The following is an 18,126-nucleotide window of genomic DNA, read 5'->3' as shown; positions in this document are numbered from 1 at the left end:
ACGTGTACCCTAAACGAAAGAGGCAACGGAAACCGGAAACGTACATCAATGCGCAGCCGGTGGCAGACGCGGCGTGACATGAACGTAAGCCCGAGGCGTGACGGGCAGCAGATGACCCATGCAAACGTAAGCCTGAAGCGTGACAGGCAACCCCTGAAAAGTAAAAACACGTAAGCCTGAAGCGCAACAGGCAGCAGATGATGAATGAAACGTAAGCCTGAAGCGTAACAGGCAACCTATGATGAGTTATAAACGTAAGCCTGAAACGTAACAGGCAACAGATAATGAAAATAACACGTAAGCCTGAAGCGTAACAGGCAACATATGATAATTTAAAAACGTAAGCCTGAAACGTAACAGGCAACAGATAATGAAAATAACATGTAAGCCTGAAGCGTAACAGGCAACATATGATAATTTAAAAACGTAAGCCTGAAACGTAACAGGCAACAGATAATGAAAATAACACGTAAGCCTGAAGCGTAACAGGCAACATATGATAAATTGAAACGTAAGCCTGAAACGTAACAGGCAACAGATAAAGAAAAATAACACATAAGCCTGAAGCGTAACAGGCAACCTATGGTAAATTGAAAACGTAAGCCTGAAACGTAACAGGCAACAGAAAATGAAAATAACACGTGAGCCTGAAGCATAACGGGCAAGAGATAATACATTGGCAAAAGATGACAGATTGAACGTGCGTTTGAACGTGACAGGCAACAGATGATACCCTTGAACAAATACGTGAGCTTGAACCGTGGCAGGCACCCGACATGGTGAGATGTGCACGTGAGCCTGGAGCGCAATAGGTGGAAATAGTAATGCGTGAGTCTGACACGTGACAGGCCAATGGTTGAAGGAGGAAAGGACGCCTGGACAGAACAGGCCGTGGGAGGCAAGAGGCGTGAGCCTGGCCGTGGCCGCCAATTGATACATAGGCCTGACACGTGACAGCAACAGCCTGTCATGGACAGATATGACAGAGAAACAAAACATGGTGACGTGGACAAGAAGTAACCTGAGACGTGACTGGAGACAACCCGGTGACTACGAAGTGACCCTGACGCGGGTGACAAAAGGAATAGGGAGCTGCATTGCAGCGTAGACTGAAAGACCGCGAAAGTGTGGTAGAAAATGAAGCGGTTACCGGAAATGCCCGTGGATGGAGTGAGTGGGAAAGCGATGGTCGGCTCAAACGGGACAAATGAGCGCCACCTGGCTGGCGAGCGCAGCCAGAGTGGCGCAGCACCCGGGGTCTGCGAAATAATTGGTGACGTGAGGGGGAGACTACGCCGACCGGAACGCGCCAATGTGTCCCAACCGTGACCTAGGGAACCATCATTATTAATTTTTTATTTTTATTTTTAAAAGATTTCGATGCTGCTGCTTTGACTGTGTGGATTGAATAAAACTTTGGGTGTGACTGGAGTGAGAAAGACTAAAACGCCAGCACCTATCTGTTTGAACCCTGAGTGGGGATTTTATGACCTCTGTGAGGATGCGTGGATCCCTGGTTGAAGATTAACGGCAGAGTACCCAGGGTCTGCAACAATAAACAGTATCATGCGGGGGGGGGGGGGGGCTGTAGCAGTCCATAGACTGCGCCATTTACCTCTCTGTAGTGCAAAGTGTTTAAATTGATCTATTATTTTATTTTTATTTATTTTTTATTTTTTTTGGCCGGAGCATACAGGTGCAGTTGGAGTAACAGGGGGAAGAAAGGGGCGGGGAAGTTTCCCCGCGTCAGCTGCCTGCAGCTTGGGATGACATAGGAGGGCACATGGGGATGGATGTGGCCTTTCACCTCCACTCACAGAGACCGCTGCCGGACGTACATGGCGGTGCCAAAGAGTGTGTGCCGATTGGCCAGCACGCCGCGCATGCGCACTTGAAAAATCATCACACAGAGATTTTATTATATAGGATGATGGTGATAATGACTTTTGGGGGATTGTTTATCTGGATCATGTGGTTTTACTATTGTATCAACTATATCACGCATGTTGTATTTTGCTATAAATTGAGTTTTAATTATGCTGTTCAAAAGAGCACCGAGCATTATTATGTGAGAACACTTTTTTTTTTTTTCTTTTTATAACTTTATTGAAAACTAACAACCGCCGACCGCCGGCCAGCAGCTGCGGCAGAGTGGAAACGGCACCCCTGATGCGGCCCTGGCTCTGGACGGACCCAACCCCCGGGTGACCGGGCCGGACCAGCATTGCCCGGTGTATACGATGAGGGCGGCGGTGGACGAGAGGAGCGCAGACCGGAACCAGGGAGAGATCATGTGACCGCAGGGGGGAGGACACCAACGGCGTTGCCGGGTAACAGAGACGCCGTGCAGACCGGGGCCGAGCCAGAGGGACAGCCAGCCACGAGACCACAATGGGACAGCAACCGGACGCAGCGCACCCCGGAGCTTAGGAGGCAGTCGTGCCTTGTGGGTGCAGAAGGAGAAACTAACCTCGTTGCCGGGCAACATGGACGCTGCGGCGGACCTCATGCCCGGCGTCCCACGTGACCCCCCTGTGGACTGTGCCGGAAGCAGAGCAGAACGGGTGGCGTTTGAAGCGGGCAGAACTGTAAGAACCCTTGGCAGACGATGTATGGCTAGCAAGGCAGAGAACCCAGTCTGCAACAATAACCAGTAGCATGAGGGGGGGGGGGGGGAAGGGGTGGTGGCCCAGAATTGCGCCCTTTACTCGACCCTTAAACCAGGGATCTGCATGTCCCCGTGACCTAACAGAAAACTGCGTTGGTAGGAGCTGGCGTGGAAGGCAGCGGAACCGCTACCGTGGGTTGTGGAAGGTTAAAACTTGGTCTGCGGCTCGGAATGACAGGGGAGGGCACGTGGGGCCATGCGGCGTGCTATGACCATGTCAAACAGTCAGGATTGCGTGAATGATAAGAGCTTGTAGTGGGGCTTATTCGCATAAGCCCGTATGTGTGAAACCCCTTTTTTTTATTTTTTTATTTTTTATTTTATTGACCATGAACAGCAGCCGGCCGCCAGCCAGCAGCTGCGCCGGAATGAGGAGCGGCACCCCCGGGTCTGGACGGACCCGCCCGTGGTGGCAGAACCTGGATCGGAGGGGTGGTAGTAGCCCATGATTGCGCCATATGTGTTGACCTTCAAACCCAGGGAACTTGCCTGTCCCTGTGATCTAACAGAAATTTGCGTTTGAAGGAGCTGACGTGGACGGTAGCGGGAACCGCTATCGTGGGGTGTGAAGGGTTAAACTGGCCAGCGGCTCGAGCTGACAGAGGAGGGCACATGGGGGCCAGGCGGTGCGCTAAATGACCATGACAATAGGTTTGGGATTTATATATGAGTGAAAAGAGTTTGTGATGGGGCTTATTGCACAAACCTGTAAGTGTGGGAGCAAGTTTATTTTTTTTTTGAACTTTATTGAAAATGGACAACTGCCGGCCGCCGCCCGGCAGCTGTGACGGAGTGGAAAGCGGCGGCCCTAGGTCTGGACGGACCCACCCCCGGACGACAGGTCCTGGAATCAACAAGCGGCAGGTTGCTGTGACGCCCGGAGCCCAGGGAGGGAGCTTGGACAGAGACGCGGGCTTCGTTGCCAAGGCAACGGAGGCGCTGCCCGGCGTCACACGTGGCTTGCCTCGGCCGGCGCTGGAAGCATGTATCGAGCCGGCCGCACCGCCTGTTGTGGAAGGTGGGTAGCGGTGAACCAGGTGGAGGGGGAGACGTACGCCGGGAAGGGGGATCGGGAGGATAGTAGCTAACTTACCCTTGCAGCAGGAACGAGCGGCGAGCATCAGGACCCTCGGTAACTTACCTGGTGAGCAGCACAGCAGTACGGGGCGTGACGTTAAGGCGGGAATGCACCGAAAACGCCCGCACATGAGGAGAGGGCGTGCCTCCTTTTAAGAGCGCCTACGCCCCTCCCACAAATGCAGGCTGACATGTCAGCCTTAAGCTACTTACGCATCCGTGGCCACCAGAATCTACAAAAGATGAGGTCGGCAGTGGATCTACTCCCAGTGTGTCCCGTAAGAACCGTACAGTGATGTTCCTCAAACAGCTTATGACGCAATTCTGATGGAACAAACAATCTCCCAGAGGGGAAAGATTCCGGTGCATCTCCCTGAGCCTATAATACCTTCACCTCTAGGTCAGGGTATAGAGCGGATATCACCACCCCTTCCGCCAGTATAGGACTCGGATTTTCAAAATCACCACCTCCAGGAAAACTAAGTGACAAGGCATCCGCCTTGACGTTCTTAACCCCCGGACGATAAGTGACAGTGAAATTGAATCTAGTAAAAAACAACGACCATCTAGCCTGCCTCGGGTTCAGTCGTTCAGCCAACTCCAGGTAGACCAGATTTTTGTGATTAGTAAACACAGTGATTGGATGAATCGCCCCTTCCAACCAAAGATGCCATTCCTCAAAAGCCAACTTAATGGCCAGCAGCTCTCTGTTACCCACATCGTAATTTTTCTCTGCGGCAGAGAGTTTTTTTTGAGAAAAAGGCACATGGACGCCATTTACCTGGTGACGGTCCCTGCGATAAGATTGCTCCTACCCCCACCTCGAACGCGTCCACTTCCACAATGAAAGGTTGTGAAACATCCGGCTGCACCAATATAGGGGCAGAAGTGAAGCACTCCTTAACTGCAGAAAAGGCTCGCAACGCCGAATCAGACCACACTGAGACATCTGTCCCTTTCTTAGTCATGTCAGTTAGGAGTTTTACCACTGTCAAATAGTTCTGAATACATTTTCAGTAATACAGTAGTTGGTGAACCACAAAAACTACATAAGAACCTTCCGATTTTCGGGACAATCCCAGTCCAATACCGCACAGACTTTCTTTGGATTCATTTGAAAACCCGAAGATGACAGCAGGTAGCCCAAAGACTGCACCTCATGTGCAGCAAAAACACACTTCTCTAATTTTGCGTACAACTTATTATCCCTAAGGATCTGCAACACCTGTCTAACTTGATCCTGATGTGTCTCCACGTCTGGAGAATAAATTAGTATGTCATCTAAATATACGACTACAAATCTCCCCACCAGGTGATGAATAATGTTATTCACAAAATGTTGGAAAACCGCAGGAGCATTGGTCAACCCAAAATGCATGACCAGGTTCTCAAAGTGATCCTCTGGAGTATTAAAAGCCATCTTCCATTCATCCCCTTCCTTCATCCTGACCAAATTATATGCCCCCCTTAAGTCCAATTTGGAGAACACCTTGGCACCAACAATCTGGTTAAACAAATTAGGAATAAAAAGGAAGGGGGTAGGGATTAAGGACAGTAATCCGATTGCATTCATGGAATTCCAGACATGGCCAAAGACCTCCGTCTTTCTTTTTTAACAAAAAAGAATCCTGCTGCCACTGGAGACTTGGAAGGACTTATGTGTCCCTTAGGGTCCATTCACACGTCCGTAAGTGTTTTGCGGATCCGCAAATTGAGGACATGGCCGGCACTATAATAGATAATGCCTTTTGTTCTATATTTTTGCAGAGCCGCGGACCGGAAGTTCGGGGCCGAGGAACGGAAGTGCATCTTTTTCGGCCCCATTGAAAATGAATGGGTCCGCACCCATTCCGAATAATTGCAGAACGGATCTGTGACCATTCAACGGACGTCTGAATGGAGCCTTAGCCAAACACTCAGCAATATATTCTCCCATGGCCAGTCTTTCAGGTCCAGAAAGGTTATACAGCCTAGACTTGGGTAACTTAGCCCCGGGAATAAGGTCGATAGGACATTCATATTCCCGATGCAGAGGTAAATCCTGACATCAACTCTCAGAAAATACATCAGCAAAATCAGATATAAAAGAAGGCAATGTCTCAGTAGTTAAAACAGAAAAAGATGTATTCAGACAATCATGGGCGTCCGCAGGGGGGGGCAAGGAGGGGCAAGTGCCACCCCGTGGCCCGCCGCAAACTAACCCTACTACTTACTAGTACTACTATTTTGTTGCGGTCGGCGGGCGGCCGCCGTCTGACTAACAGCGGTGAGTGAAAGCACACGCCCGGCCTGAAAGAGTGAGGAGGGGGCGGGGCCCGCGGCCTCTCTGAGCTCCGCTGCCTGGCCTGTCTGTCTCTAGACTCTGCAGTGGCTGCTGGAACGTGCCGCAGGCTCGCAGCTGCCGCACAGGCACGTCTTCACGTGACATTGCCATTGAGCTCCGCCCCCAGAGAGAAGAAGGAGCGATGAGCGCGGCGCGTCAAGGGTCAAGGGCCTGCCTGTCACAGTCACTACCTGAGCCAAGTTCGGTTCCAACTTCAAGTTACAACTTCCAAGTTTCCTATTTCAACAGTCACAGAAGTAACGTTATTACAGGTATTTATATTTGGTACAAAGAAAAAGAAAGATAACAACAAGTGGATGGATCATGGTGGATCCCATGTCTGCAACTGGCCCATGAGATGGTCTGGAGTGTGAGAAATGTGCCAGGGGGGGATGGGGAGAGATGTGCTGCTGCCAGCCCACTGGCCCATGGATTGGAGTGGGAGAAATGTGCCATGGGGGGGGGGGGGGGGGGGCGACAGAAGGAGAGATGTACTGCTGCTATATGGCACTGGCCCATGGAGGGGAGAAATGTGCCATGGGGCTGGGGGGGGGGGAGAGATGTGCTGCTGCCAAGTGCCACTGGCCCATGGAGTGGGAGAAATGGGGGGGGAGAAGAGAGAGATGTGCTGCTGCCAACAGTGCCAAGTGCACTGCCACTGGCCCATGGAGTGGTAGAAATGTGCTATGTGGGGGGGGGGGGGAGAGATGTGCTGCTGCCACTGGCCCATGGAGGGGGATAAATGTGCCATTCGGGGGGGGGGGGGGGGGAATGGAGGGTGGGAAGTGTGCTGCCATGATGGAGGGGGGGAGAAATAATGTGACGCGAAGGGGGTGATGACGGGTCACGTGATATGGAGGGGGAGAAATGTGACATTAAGGCCGGGGCCCGGGGGGGCATCATTGGGGGCACTTTTTACTGGCACATTATTAGGTTGCATTATGGGGTCACTTCTTACTGGCACATTGGGGGGCACTATAGCACTTCTTGCCAACACATTATTGGTGGGCACTATAGGGGCATCTACAAAATTATGCCCCCCCTGGAAAAATTTCTGCAGACGCCCATGCAGACAATTGTCTACGCAATAATCACCCGTATCCAGAATCTGTTTAGCCTGCCAATGAATCTTTGGATAGTGTTTGCTCAACTACAGTAAACCCAGAACTACCGGAGCGGAGAGACCCTCCAAAATAAAGCACAAGATAAATTCCTGATGAAAGTCATCCACCCTTAATCTGATATCCTGCACAACTTGAAACAAACGATTTTAAGCTAAAGGTGCAGAATCAATAGCAAAAATGGAAATGTTTTTCTCTAATGCACTTGGAGACAACCCGTGCATACGAACAAACTGAGCATCAATCAGGTTAACCCTGGCCCCGCTGTCGATAAACACCTCAATCCCCACAGTCTTTGACTCTAGCGCAACCTCGGCAGTCAGGAGAAATCGGGTACTACCAGTCAAAGACAAATGCATGTTCTCTGACTCTCCTCTCACCCCTCCAAGAGTCAGATGGGAATTAGACATCCCATTATTTATTTTTTACGCTGAATGCATGGACATACATCGATAAAATGTCACTTTTGTCCACACAAAAAACACACTCTCTTCCTTCGACTAATACGCTTAAAAGCAGATCCAGGAGTAGCTCCCCCTATATGCATGGGTTCGTCCACAGACATAAACTCATGAGTATCTTCACCCAAAGTGTCAGAGGAGGACAATACATCATGTGATAGAACGTCCTAAGAGTGGGGCCCCTAGATCTCTCTCTCTCAGGCGTCTATCCATGCGTATGGCAAGAGACATAGCAGCCTCCAGAAACACAGGAGTTTCATGAAAGGTCAAAGTGTCCTTCAGCCTGTCAGATAACCCCTGACAAAACTGGCTACGGAGTCGGATCTTTCCACTCAGTATCCGTAGCCCACCTCCTAAAGTCAGAGCAATAAATTTCCGCAGAACGATCTCTATGACGAAGGCTACGCAGCTTGGTTTCGGCCAGGGAGGTCCGATCCGGATCATCATAGATCAGACCCAAGGCTTTGAAAAATTTGTCCACCGACCGGAAAGACTGCGATCTCGTTGGCAGAGAAAAAATCCATGACTGCGCATCCTCCTTAAGCAAAGAAATCACCACACCGACTCGCTGTTCCTCATCACCAGAAGAGTGTGGACGTAGCCTAAAATATAGTTTACACGCCTCTCTAAATAAAATGAAATTGTCACGTCCCCCAGAGAATCTGTCCGGGAGATCAACTTTAGGCCCCTTTTACACAAGCGAGTTTTACGCGCGGGTGCAATGCGTGACGTGAATGCATTGCACCCGCACTGAATCCGGACCCATTCATTTCAATGGGTCTATGTACATGAGAGTTGTTTTTCACGCATCACTTCTGCGTTGCATGAAAATTGCAACATGTTCTATATTCTGCGTTTTTCACGCAGCCCTGGCCCCATAGAAGTGAATGGGGCTGCGTGAAAAACTGATGGTTGCTAAGGGTGGGTTCACACTAGCGTTAGGGATTCCGTTATGGCTTTCCGTTATAACATGGTTATAACGGAAAATAACAGAATGCCCAGACAGAATGCAAAATGGAAGCCTTTAAAAGGCATTCCGTTTGCTTTCCGTCCTAATCGAAGCCTATGGGAAAGCATAACGGATCCGTCTGGGTCCTGTTATGCAAGACGGAAAACAAAGTCCTGTCGACAGGACTTTGTTTTCCGTATTGCATAACGGGACCCAGACGGATCCATTTTGTTTCCATAGACTTCTATTAGGATGGAAAGCAAACGGAATGCCTTTTAATGGCGTTTTGCATTCCGTCATAATACAAGTCTATGGGCAGAAAAACTGATCCGTCCTTCCGTCTTATGGATTCCGTTATTTTCCATTATAACCATGTTATAATGGAAAGCCATAACGGAATCCCTAACGCTAGTGTGAACCCACCTTAAGAGATGTTGTTTGTAAACCTTCAGTTTTATAGCACGCGCGTGAAAACCGCATCATTGCACCCGCCCGGAAAAAACTAAACGCAATCGCAGACAAAACTGACTGAAATTGCTTGCACAGTGGTGAGAGTTTCACGGAATGCACCCTGAACGCATCCGGACCTAATCCGTATCATTCGTGTGAAAGAGGCCTTAGGCCTCTTTCACACGGGCGTTGCGGGAAAATGTGTGGGTGCGTTCCGGGAACACCCGCGATTTTTCAGTGCGAGTGCAAAACATTGTAATGCGTTTTGCACTCGCGTGAGAAAAATCGCGCATGTTTGGTACCCAAACCCGAACTTCTTCACAGATTGTATTATTGTATTATTTTCCCTTATAACATGGTTATAAGGGAAAATAATAGCATTCTGAATACAGAATGCATAGTAAAACATCGCTGGAGGGGTTAAAAAAAACAAAAAAATAATTTAACTCACCTTAGTCCACTTGATCGCGTAGCCCAGCATCTGCTTCTGTCTCCTTTGTTGAATAGGACCTGTGGTGAGCATTCATTATAGGCCAAGGACCTTTGATGACGTCACTCCGGTCATCACATGGTACGTCACATGATCTTTTACCATGGTGAATCACCATGGTAAAAGATCATGTGACGTACCATGTGATGACCGGAGTGACGTCATCAAAGGTCCTGTAACTGTATTTTATGCTCACCACAGGTCCTATTCAACAAAGGAGACACAAGGAGATGCCGGGTTACGCGAGCAAGTGGACTAAGGTGAGTTAAATTATTTTTTATATTTTTTTAACCCCTCCAGCCCTATTTTACTTTGCATTCTGTATTCAGAATGCTATTATTTTCCCTTATAACCATGTTATAAGGGAAAATAATAATGATCGGGTCTCCATCCCGATCGTTTCCTAGCAACCATGCGTGAAAATCGCACCGCATCCGCACTTGCTTGCGGATGCTTGCGATTTTCACGCAACCCCATTCATTTCTATGGGGCCTGCGTTACGTGAACGCACAAAGAGGAGCATGCTGCGATTTTCACGCAACGCACAAGTGATGCGTGAAAATCACCGCTCATGTGAACAGCCCCATAGAAATGAATGGGTTAGGATTCCGTGCGGATGCTGTGCGTTCACCTCCCGCAATGCATCCATGCGGAAAACTCGCTCGTGTGAAAGGGGCCTTACGCTCCAGACAGGTCTGGTAACCACCACCACCAGGACCAACAGCCTATGGTCTCTGGATCTGAGAGACGGTCGTGCGGAGATCAGCTACTTCCAAAGATAGACCCTGTAGCTGTTCTGCCGGTGCAGCAATCGGGTCCATGCCTGCACTCGAATTAACATAAAATCACGGTTTGGCGGTTTATAATGTCACGCCCGTGTGTGGAGGGAGACACCACACTGGACGAAGAAGGAGAGGGAACAAGGAACATTGCCTGAAAGCAAGGGAAGAAAGAAGGAAACCTCCTGGTCAAATCCCTAGTCACAGCCCTGAATGGATATCAGTATGAACAGACCCCAAAGGTAGGCGAGTCGCTGGAGTACCTAGAGTCCTAACTCACCCTATAAGACCCTGGCGATAGTGAGAGGACAGAGGCTACATGTTTCTCCAGAAAACGACCAAGAGTCTCCGTCAGACCTACAACATTGGGCAGGGGAAAAACAACAAACAGATAAACCAAAATAAAATGCAAAAGGTAAAGGAAACACTTAACTTTCAAGTAGCTATGGCAGCAACAGGAACTCAGACGTGAACCTAGCACCATCAGACCACAGATACCACTGAAGCTATAAACCGCACAGCATTGTGGGAGAAGCAACTATAAATAAGGAAAGTTAAATGACCACCATAGCAACACCTGGAGTTTAGAGGTGTGGCCAGTATCAGAAAACACAGACGTCTATTGATCCACAAGGAAACCTGTCATACCAAAGCATATGTTGCCAGTCTCACAGATCTTCTGTCACCCACTGTCGCGGCAACGTCCGTATGTCTCGGTACGTCCGTGACAGCGTCGTAGAGGAGACGCCTAGCTCAGGAGTCAGGAGGAACCATTCCATGAGTCAGACCAGAATTCTGCTAATAACCAGCAATTCTTGGTCTCATGGACCAGGTCTATCAATCTTAGTTCTTAGGATACTATATTTCGACCTATAGTGATCATGCAAGAGAAATAAGCAACTGTTTGCATGTAGACTCAGGGCAGGATCATGACGATCAGCTAATCGCCTCTACCACTCCCATGTTAAAGGGATTGTCTGATGAGCTCAGGGCGACTGTATTACCTCTTCTCCCTCTTCGATGTGATAATCTTTCCTCTGGTTTGGGCCTCCCACAAACATTACCATCAGCTGACTATTGTGCCTGTGAAAACAAATATAAAAATATTAATATAAGAGAAGATGACCCAAGGAAGCAAATCCTAATGTGCAATTCTCCCGGCTTTCCTGCCTACTAATTGTCAGACTGGCTGCAGAGCTACATTCCTTTGCTTTAGTTTTTATTTTCATTGTGTTTATTGCCCACATGGCATCACGGGATACACTGGTCTATTAGGTATAATTATAATTTCGGTAATGGAGAGCAGTGCAGTCAGGTCTCCTTAGAGTCGTAATAAGTATCTGCTCGTAGGTAAGCATAATAAATGAAGTTCTGCTTTAGTGCAGTGGTTAGCACAAGAAAAAGCATTTTATGTAACCACGAAAAATAGAGTTCAGTAATGTAGATGGATTGCAGAAATCAAAAAACACTGAGAAAACTTTCATGTTAGGAACTACCAGGATATTAAAGTGGTTTTTGGAACTTTAAAACTGATGACTTACCGTATCTTCAGGATAGACCATCAATATCTAATTGCTGGTGGTCTGACTTCTGTTGGAAGAGGCCATGGCGCTCCTCCTCTGCCTGTGAAGTCATGTCCATTAATAATATCCTTATTTACCAACACTGTCAATAGTAAATTCAGAGCATGCAAGTGCCACCTCCTGTGGCACTCCAAACCCACAAGGGACACCCCCCTTATGGCCAAGGCTTACATAAGCCCCGTCAATTTTTGGCTTGGGATAGTCCGAATTTGCTGTAACGGTCTCCAAAAATTAGAGACGTTCCCTGCAAATTCAGGATGTTGGCAACTATGCACATGGCCTTTAAAGTGGATGGGATTGAGCCGCAATGCTCAACAGCCACTATATAGTGAACAGTACTTGGTATATTATGAAGAGGCCACAGTGCCTATCTGAGTGCTGTAGGCCCTTCAAATAGCTGATTGGTGGTGGTGCTGGGATAGGTCATCAATTTTGTTCCAGAAAATCCTTTCAAAGGAGGTGGTCACCTGTTAGATACCCTCCAGATAGGTCATCAATATCAAATTGCAGAAAGCCCTTGAAAAGCCAGAGCGGAGGATGGTAGTGTTAGTAGCTCCTGTTATAACACAGTCTATCAAAGAGGCTGTCCTCTCAACATTGCTCCCTAGGGCCAGTGCAGCACAAGGAGGGGGCACCATTTCTTTCATCTGGACACAGCCTGGTTCTGGGGCTCCTGTCTGATGGTAGCTGGGGTGCCCATAATGTTAGGTGTTTCGAAGGGTGCAAGGCAGGGCATTTAGAGTGCATTGGCCAAGAGTCAAGAGTCAGAAAACCAGACACACTTTGCCTTTACCAGACGTTCACCTCCTATGATACATATGGGAACTTGGAATATCTTTAACTTTACCTGCAACTTCATGTGTGAACTCCAAAAAAACTACTCACTGGTGACAACTCCTATTGCTCACTGCCTATCTTCGTTGGTCACAAGCCAATTTCGGGACAGGCATCACACTAAGTGGCATCTGTGACTGTTCCCACCCTTCATTTATTCCAAGGAAGAGGGTTATTCCAGTTTATCAATGGCTTGTAGATCACTGGGCTCAGCCTTAAAAATAAAGTTACTGGAATACCAGAAAAGTTTGGTTTTAGGCCTTAGCGGCTCGATACTGCTGTGATACTGCCAAGAATCTGAATGATAGATTGTGAGAGAAAAGGTTAGCATGCAGAATAAGGAGCAAGCGGCCATGGGTAGTAGGGGGAAGAGTGCTGGGAGACCAATGACAGGATACAAAATGATATGGGGTTTATTAACATCTTTAGAAACCAGTGCCAGGCAGCTGCTGCCAAGGCAAATAAAATAATGAGATAAAAAGAATCATAGGTTCTCATGGCAATAGCATAGATTTGTCACAAAACAAATCACTTGTCAGACCACATGTAGAATATTGCATGCAATTTTTGGCACCTGTGTATAAGAAGGACATAGATGAACTACAGCAGATGCAGAGGGTGACCAAGGTAATTAAGAGAATGGATGGTCTACAGGACCAAACAAAAATTAGGGTTATTCCGTATTGGGAAAAGACCGCTTAGGGAAGATCTAATTACAAAGTACAAATATATGAATGGACTGTACAAAGATATTTTTACTAATAATTTTTTACCTTTTTTACCTGTAAACAGGACAAGAGGGCATCCTCTATGTCTACAGGAAAGAAGGTTTCGCCATCATCGTAGACTGGATTCTTTACTATAAGAGCAGTGAGACTATGGAACACAAGATGTTATGATGGTTGTCATTGCACAGGTTCAAGAGGGCCCTGGATGTCTTCCAAGTAATAATATCACAAGTTATAGGTACTAGATTTCTGGAGATGGGATGTTGATCCAAGGATTTATTCTGATTGCCAGTTTTGGAGTCGGGAACACATTTTTCCAATAATATGGGGCAATTGGTGACCACCTCATAGAGGTTTTTGACTTCCTTTGGATTATAATAGGTTGGACTTGATGGACCTGTGTCTTTTTTCAACCTCATCAAGAATGTAACTATCAAGACCATAATTATTACAACCGTTCTCTTGTCTGAGCTTATTTATTACTGATGGTGGTGGTGGTATAGCAGAGAAATGACAGATTTTCTTTGGGTCTTCCTAGTTACTTATTACACCTATGTCTTCGTCTGTTCCAACTGGACTATAATCTTACCTGACAACTTCACTGGAACAACCATAAGCTCCTGGAAAAAGGGTTGGCAAATTTCCCAGCAGCTGCAGTAGCCTTCTGGCACCTCCTGGAGTTCAGCCATGTGTGTGGATTTCCAGTCAGTGTCCAAAAACACAGTGAGTGCAGTGACTAGGTTTGTGGTGGTCTCAACACTACACTGGATCCCTTGGACACCACGTGTTGCTGCTCTCTGGAGGGGATGGTAAAATATGGTGCACCCCAATGGGAAATAAGTCCACAGATTGAGGAGTTGCAGTAAACAATTGTGCTTTCCTGGAGGCAAGGCACTACGCTGGATTCTCCAGACTCGTCCCTGGCAGAAGTTGGTTCTGTGCTGAGGAAAGCCCTGAGCTAGCTGTCTAGCTGTCCCTCTCTTCCTCTCTCTCTCTCTCTCTCTCTCTCTCAGAAGGCTGATACCCTGGACAAAGCATCCCCGTCTCAGCATCTTCTTCTGGTCACTCCTGCCATCTGGCAAAGTCTCTCCTACTGAACAATGGTCCCTATCCTTAGACCTCTAGGGGCTTTCACGGTTTTATTTTTATAAGTTTCTAACTGATTCAGAACCTTCTAGTGGGATGGGTGCAGCTAGAGAAGTACAGACTAACATAACAATGTTGCAGTTCACGGCTGCCATAGGCTTATATTGTGCCTCATACCAGTCAATAGAAATGACTAAGCAGTTTCCAAACATAAACAACGGCCAGACAGAGCTAAGGGCTCTTTCACACTTGCGTTGTCCTTTCACACTTGAGGTGCCCGCCGGATCCGGAAAAACGCAAGTGAACTGAAAGCATTTGAAGACGGATCCGTCTTCAAAATGCGTTCAGTGTTACTATGGCAGCCAGGACGCTATTAAAGTCCTGGTTGCCATAGTAGTAGTGGGGAGCGGGGGAGCAGTATACTTACAGTCCGTGCGGCTCCCGGGGCGCTCCAGAATGACGTCAGAGCGCCCCATGCGCATGGATGACGTGAGCCATGTGATCACGTCATCCATGCGCGTGGGGCGCCCTGACGTCACTCTGGAGCGCCCGGGGAGCCGCACGGACGGTAAGTATACTGCTCCCCCGCTCCCCACTACACTTTACCATGGCTGCCAGGACTTTAGCGTCTTGGCAGCCATGGTAACCATTCAGAAAAAGGTAAACGTCGGATCCGGCAATGCGCCGAAACGAGGTTTAGCTTAAGGCCGGATCCGGCCTTGGGCAAGAGTTCAGGATTTTTGGCCGGAGCAAAAAGCGCAGCATGCTGCGGTATTTTCTCCGGCCAAAAAACGTTCCGGTTCGGAACTGAAGACATCCTGATGCATCCTGAACGGATTTCTCTCCATTCAGAATGCATTAGGATAAAACTGATCAGGATTCTTCCGGCATAGAGCCCCGACGACGGAACTCTATGCCGGAAGACAAGAACGCAAGTGTGAAAGAGCCCTAAACCAGAGGGTCAAAAGTTCACAGTTTTTTATATTTCCTTTCAAAACTCTGCTCTGCATAGTCCTTTATGACAGCAGTGGAAAATGACTAGCTTCTCAGTGTACAGACTAGAAATTCCCAAAGTCTCTTAGTATGAACTGGCTGTGCATTTATAATTAAACATATACTCAACAATATAAAAAAGTGTAAACAATGGCATAAATCACAGTGTAAGTTAACTCTTTAAAGTGTAATAAAGTAGGGAGTTGATGGCTTTAAATAGCAGCATAACATCAATAGGGGCAAATATCCACGAATGTCCAGATATCAAAATACCCTTGCTCCAGGGCACTACATGGCTGTGTTATGTAAAGGGGTTTGTGTGGCCTATCTTTAAAGGCGGTATGGCTTGTAAAAAGGGGTGTGAATTGAATTTAATCACAGGGCAGGGACAATAATTAGATTGGAGGGGGTACTACCACTGGGACCCTAATTGTTCATAAGAACAGGCATCTTAGTGTAATGCTAGGCGATTTCTAGCAGGTCCCATAGAGATAAACTGCGCAGGCTCTACCTACCACTCCATTCATTTAGAGGGCACTGAGGGACACGGGTTTCCCGGTCTCATGAACCGTGGGGGTCCCAGCTGTTAGACCCCCACCTATCTCATAGTTAGCCCCTATCTTACAGATATATTACACAAGTACTGGAATACACTTTTTATTGGGGTTGTGTGACAGTGGAAGAAATGGTCTTTTGTTTTTCAAAAGCAGCACCAATGTTATCAGAAGGTTGTGTCTGGTACTGCATGTCAGATACCACCCTCCTCAATGGTGCCCTAGACAGATGCCAGTATAGTGCAACTTTTAAGTAACACATATCCCCCTGTCATACCCTTCAAGTGCATTTATATTGTGTATAATAGGAGACAGCACACCAGAAGGGGAGGGTGCTGTAGTCAACACCCTGTATACACAGATATTTACTATACCCTTCAAGTGCAATCATTTATTTACATTTTATAATATTCAGTTGCTCACACAACCAGCAGGTAAATGCCCTCATCTCCATCTATAGCACAGTCTAGGTGCTAATCTGGCAACCGGAACTAAAAATTTACGTATGTACTGTATAACCCGGATAAATCCCTTTACTTACATAAGCTTGTTGCACACAGGAGGTAAGAAACACATCTTGTTCTCTTGTAGCCATTGCTTTACGTTAATCGCTTGCATCTCCATATCTTAATGCAGTGTCTGTATTATGGAGGAACGTGGATGTTGGCATAATATTCAGTCTTGTAGAGAAAAAAGCAGAACATGCTGTTTAGACCACTGCATATTTACCGACCGAACAAAGGTTGGAAGGTGCAAAGGTAAAGACGAGCAGAGCTGGCTGAAAATATTAAGAAAACATGCTTGTACGTGTGAAGGTGTCATGTGAGCCTCTAAAATAATATTCAGGACTGTTGCTGCTTACTGAACTGTTCCTTCAGAGAAGATGGCCCAGATCTACTAATCCTGTAGATGGAGTAAAGAGATCGGGCTTTGTGGACCTGCACCAGATTTATCACAGGGGCTCAGGCTGGATGATAAATCTGGCGCAGGGATAGACATTGGTCTTTGAGTAAGAATTCTACTCCAGAATTGTGGTACAATTTTGGCACAAAATGGTTAATCTTAGGTCACACCTAGGGTTGCCACCTGGCCGGTATCTCACCGGCAAGGCCGGTAATTTAGTGGCCCTGCTGATGCCGGTAATTTATTTCTACCGACTATGTTAATTGTGGAGCGCTCATTAGTGCAGCCTTTACCTCCCTCTCACTCACCTCCTCCATTTGTTTGCGCAGCTCACTGGAAGATCAGGACAGGACCTGTGAGACGTCATCACGCTGGAGCGCAGGTCCTGTATCATAGAGCGGCGTGATCAAATGGAGGAGGTGTTTTTTTGGCAGAAGCAGAGAAGGGGGCATTAGCACTAATGGGGGGCACTAATGGGGGCATTATTTTTACTGGGGAGCACTGATGGGAGGCATTATTCTTTCTAGGGGCACAAATGGGGGCATTATTCTTCCTGGGGGGCACTAATGGGAGGCATTATTCTTCCTGGTGAGGCACAAATGGGGGCATTATTCTTCCTGGGGGCACAAATGGGGGCATTATTCTTCCTGGTGAGGCACAAATGGGGGCATTATTCTTCCTGGTGAGGCACAAATGGGGGCATTATTCTTCCTGGGGGGCACAAATGGGGGCATTATTCTTCCTGGGGGGCACAAATGGGGGCATTATTCTTCCTGGGAGTTACTAATGGGGACATTATGCAGCGTACTCAAGTTGTGTGCAATAGGTGTTTCTGGGTGATGTAGTGCAATATACACTAACCTGGTACAGCTGACTCTCTGCAAGGGCAGGTATAGGTAGAAATAGTTCGTGACGCCAGTGCCAAGTAAACGGTGGCACGCCGTTTGCGGATGCAGGAATAAATTGAGGAAACGTAGCTTTAAAACAGAACTCCAACTTTAGTAGTTTTGCAAGCAGAGACAATAGTGGAAATGCAGTTCCTAAGCATACAGTCGATTTTGCAATTCGGTCGATGCAGGCAATTCAGTTATAGCAGGGTAATTACAGAGTGTTGAACACAGGACTTG

At 47.6% G+C, this 18,126-nt stretch overlaps 1 protein-coding gene across 1 annotated transcript in view; it reads right to left on the bottom strand.

Annotated features, from left to right (window-relative positions):
* Nucleotides 1-16,846, bottom strand: part of HAAO (3-hydroxyanthranilate 3,4-dioxygenase) — a 69,486-nt gene extending 52,640 nt beyond the window's left edge. The window contains exons 1-2 of the mRNA XM_040430342.1: nucleotides 16,638-16,846; nucleotides 11,323-11,401 (exon numbers count right to left, since the gene is read on the bottom strand). Of these exons, the coding sequence (XP_040286276.1) occupies nucleotides 11,323-11,401; nucleotides 16,638-16,720 (162 nt within the window). The 5' untranslated portion in view covers nucleotides 16,721-16,846. The remainder of the gene's footprint in view (nucleotides 1-11,322; nucleotides 11,402-16,637) is intronic.
* Nucleotides 16,847-18,126: the final 1,280 nt, after the last annotated feature.

This window comes from Bufo bufo, chromosome 4 (genome assembly GCF_905171765.1).
Source record: "Bufo bufo chromosome 4, aBufBuf1.1, whole genome shotgun sequence".
NCBI lineage: Eukaryota > Metazoa > Chordata > Amphibia > Anura > Bufonidae > Bufo > Bufo bufo.
The sequence above is the reverse complement of the archived record's forward strand: the minus strand, read 5'-3'. Positions and strand labels throughout refer to the sequence as shown.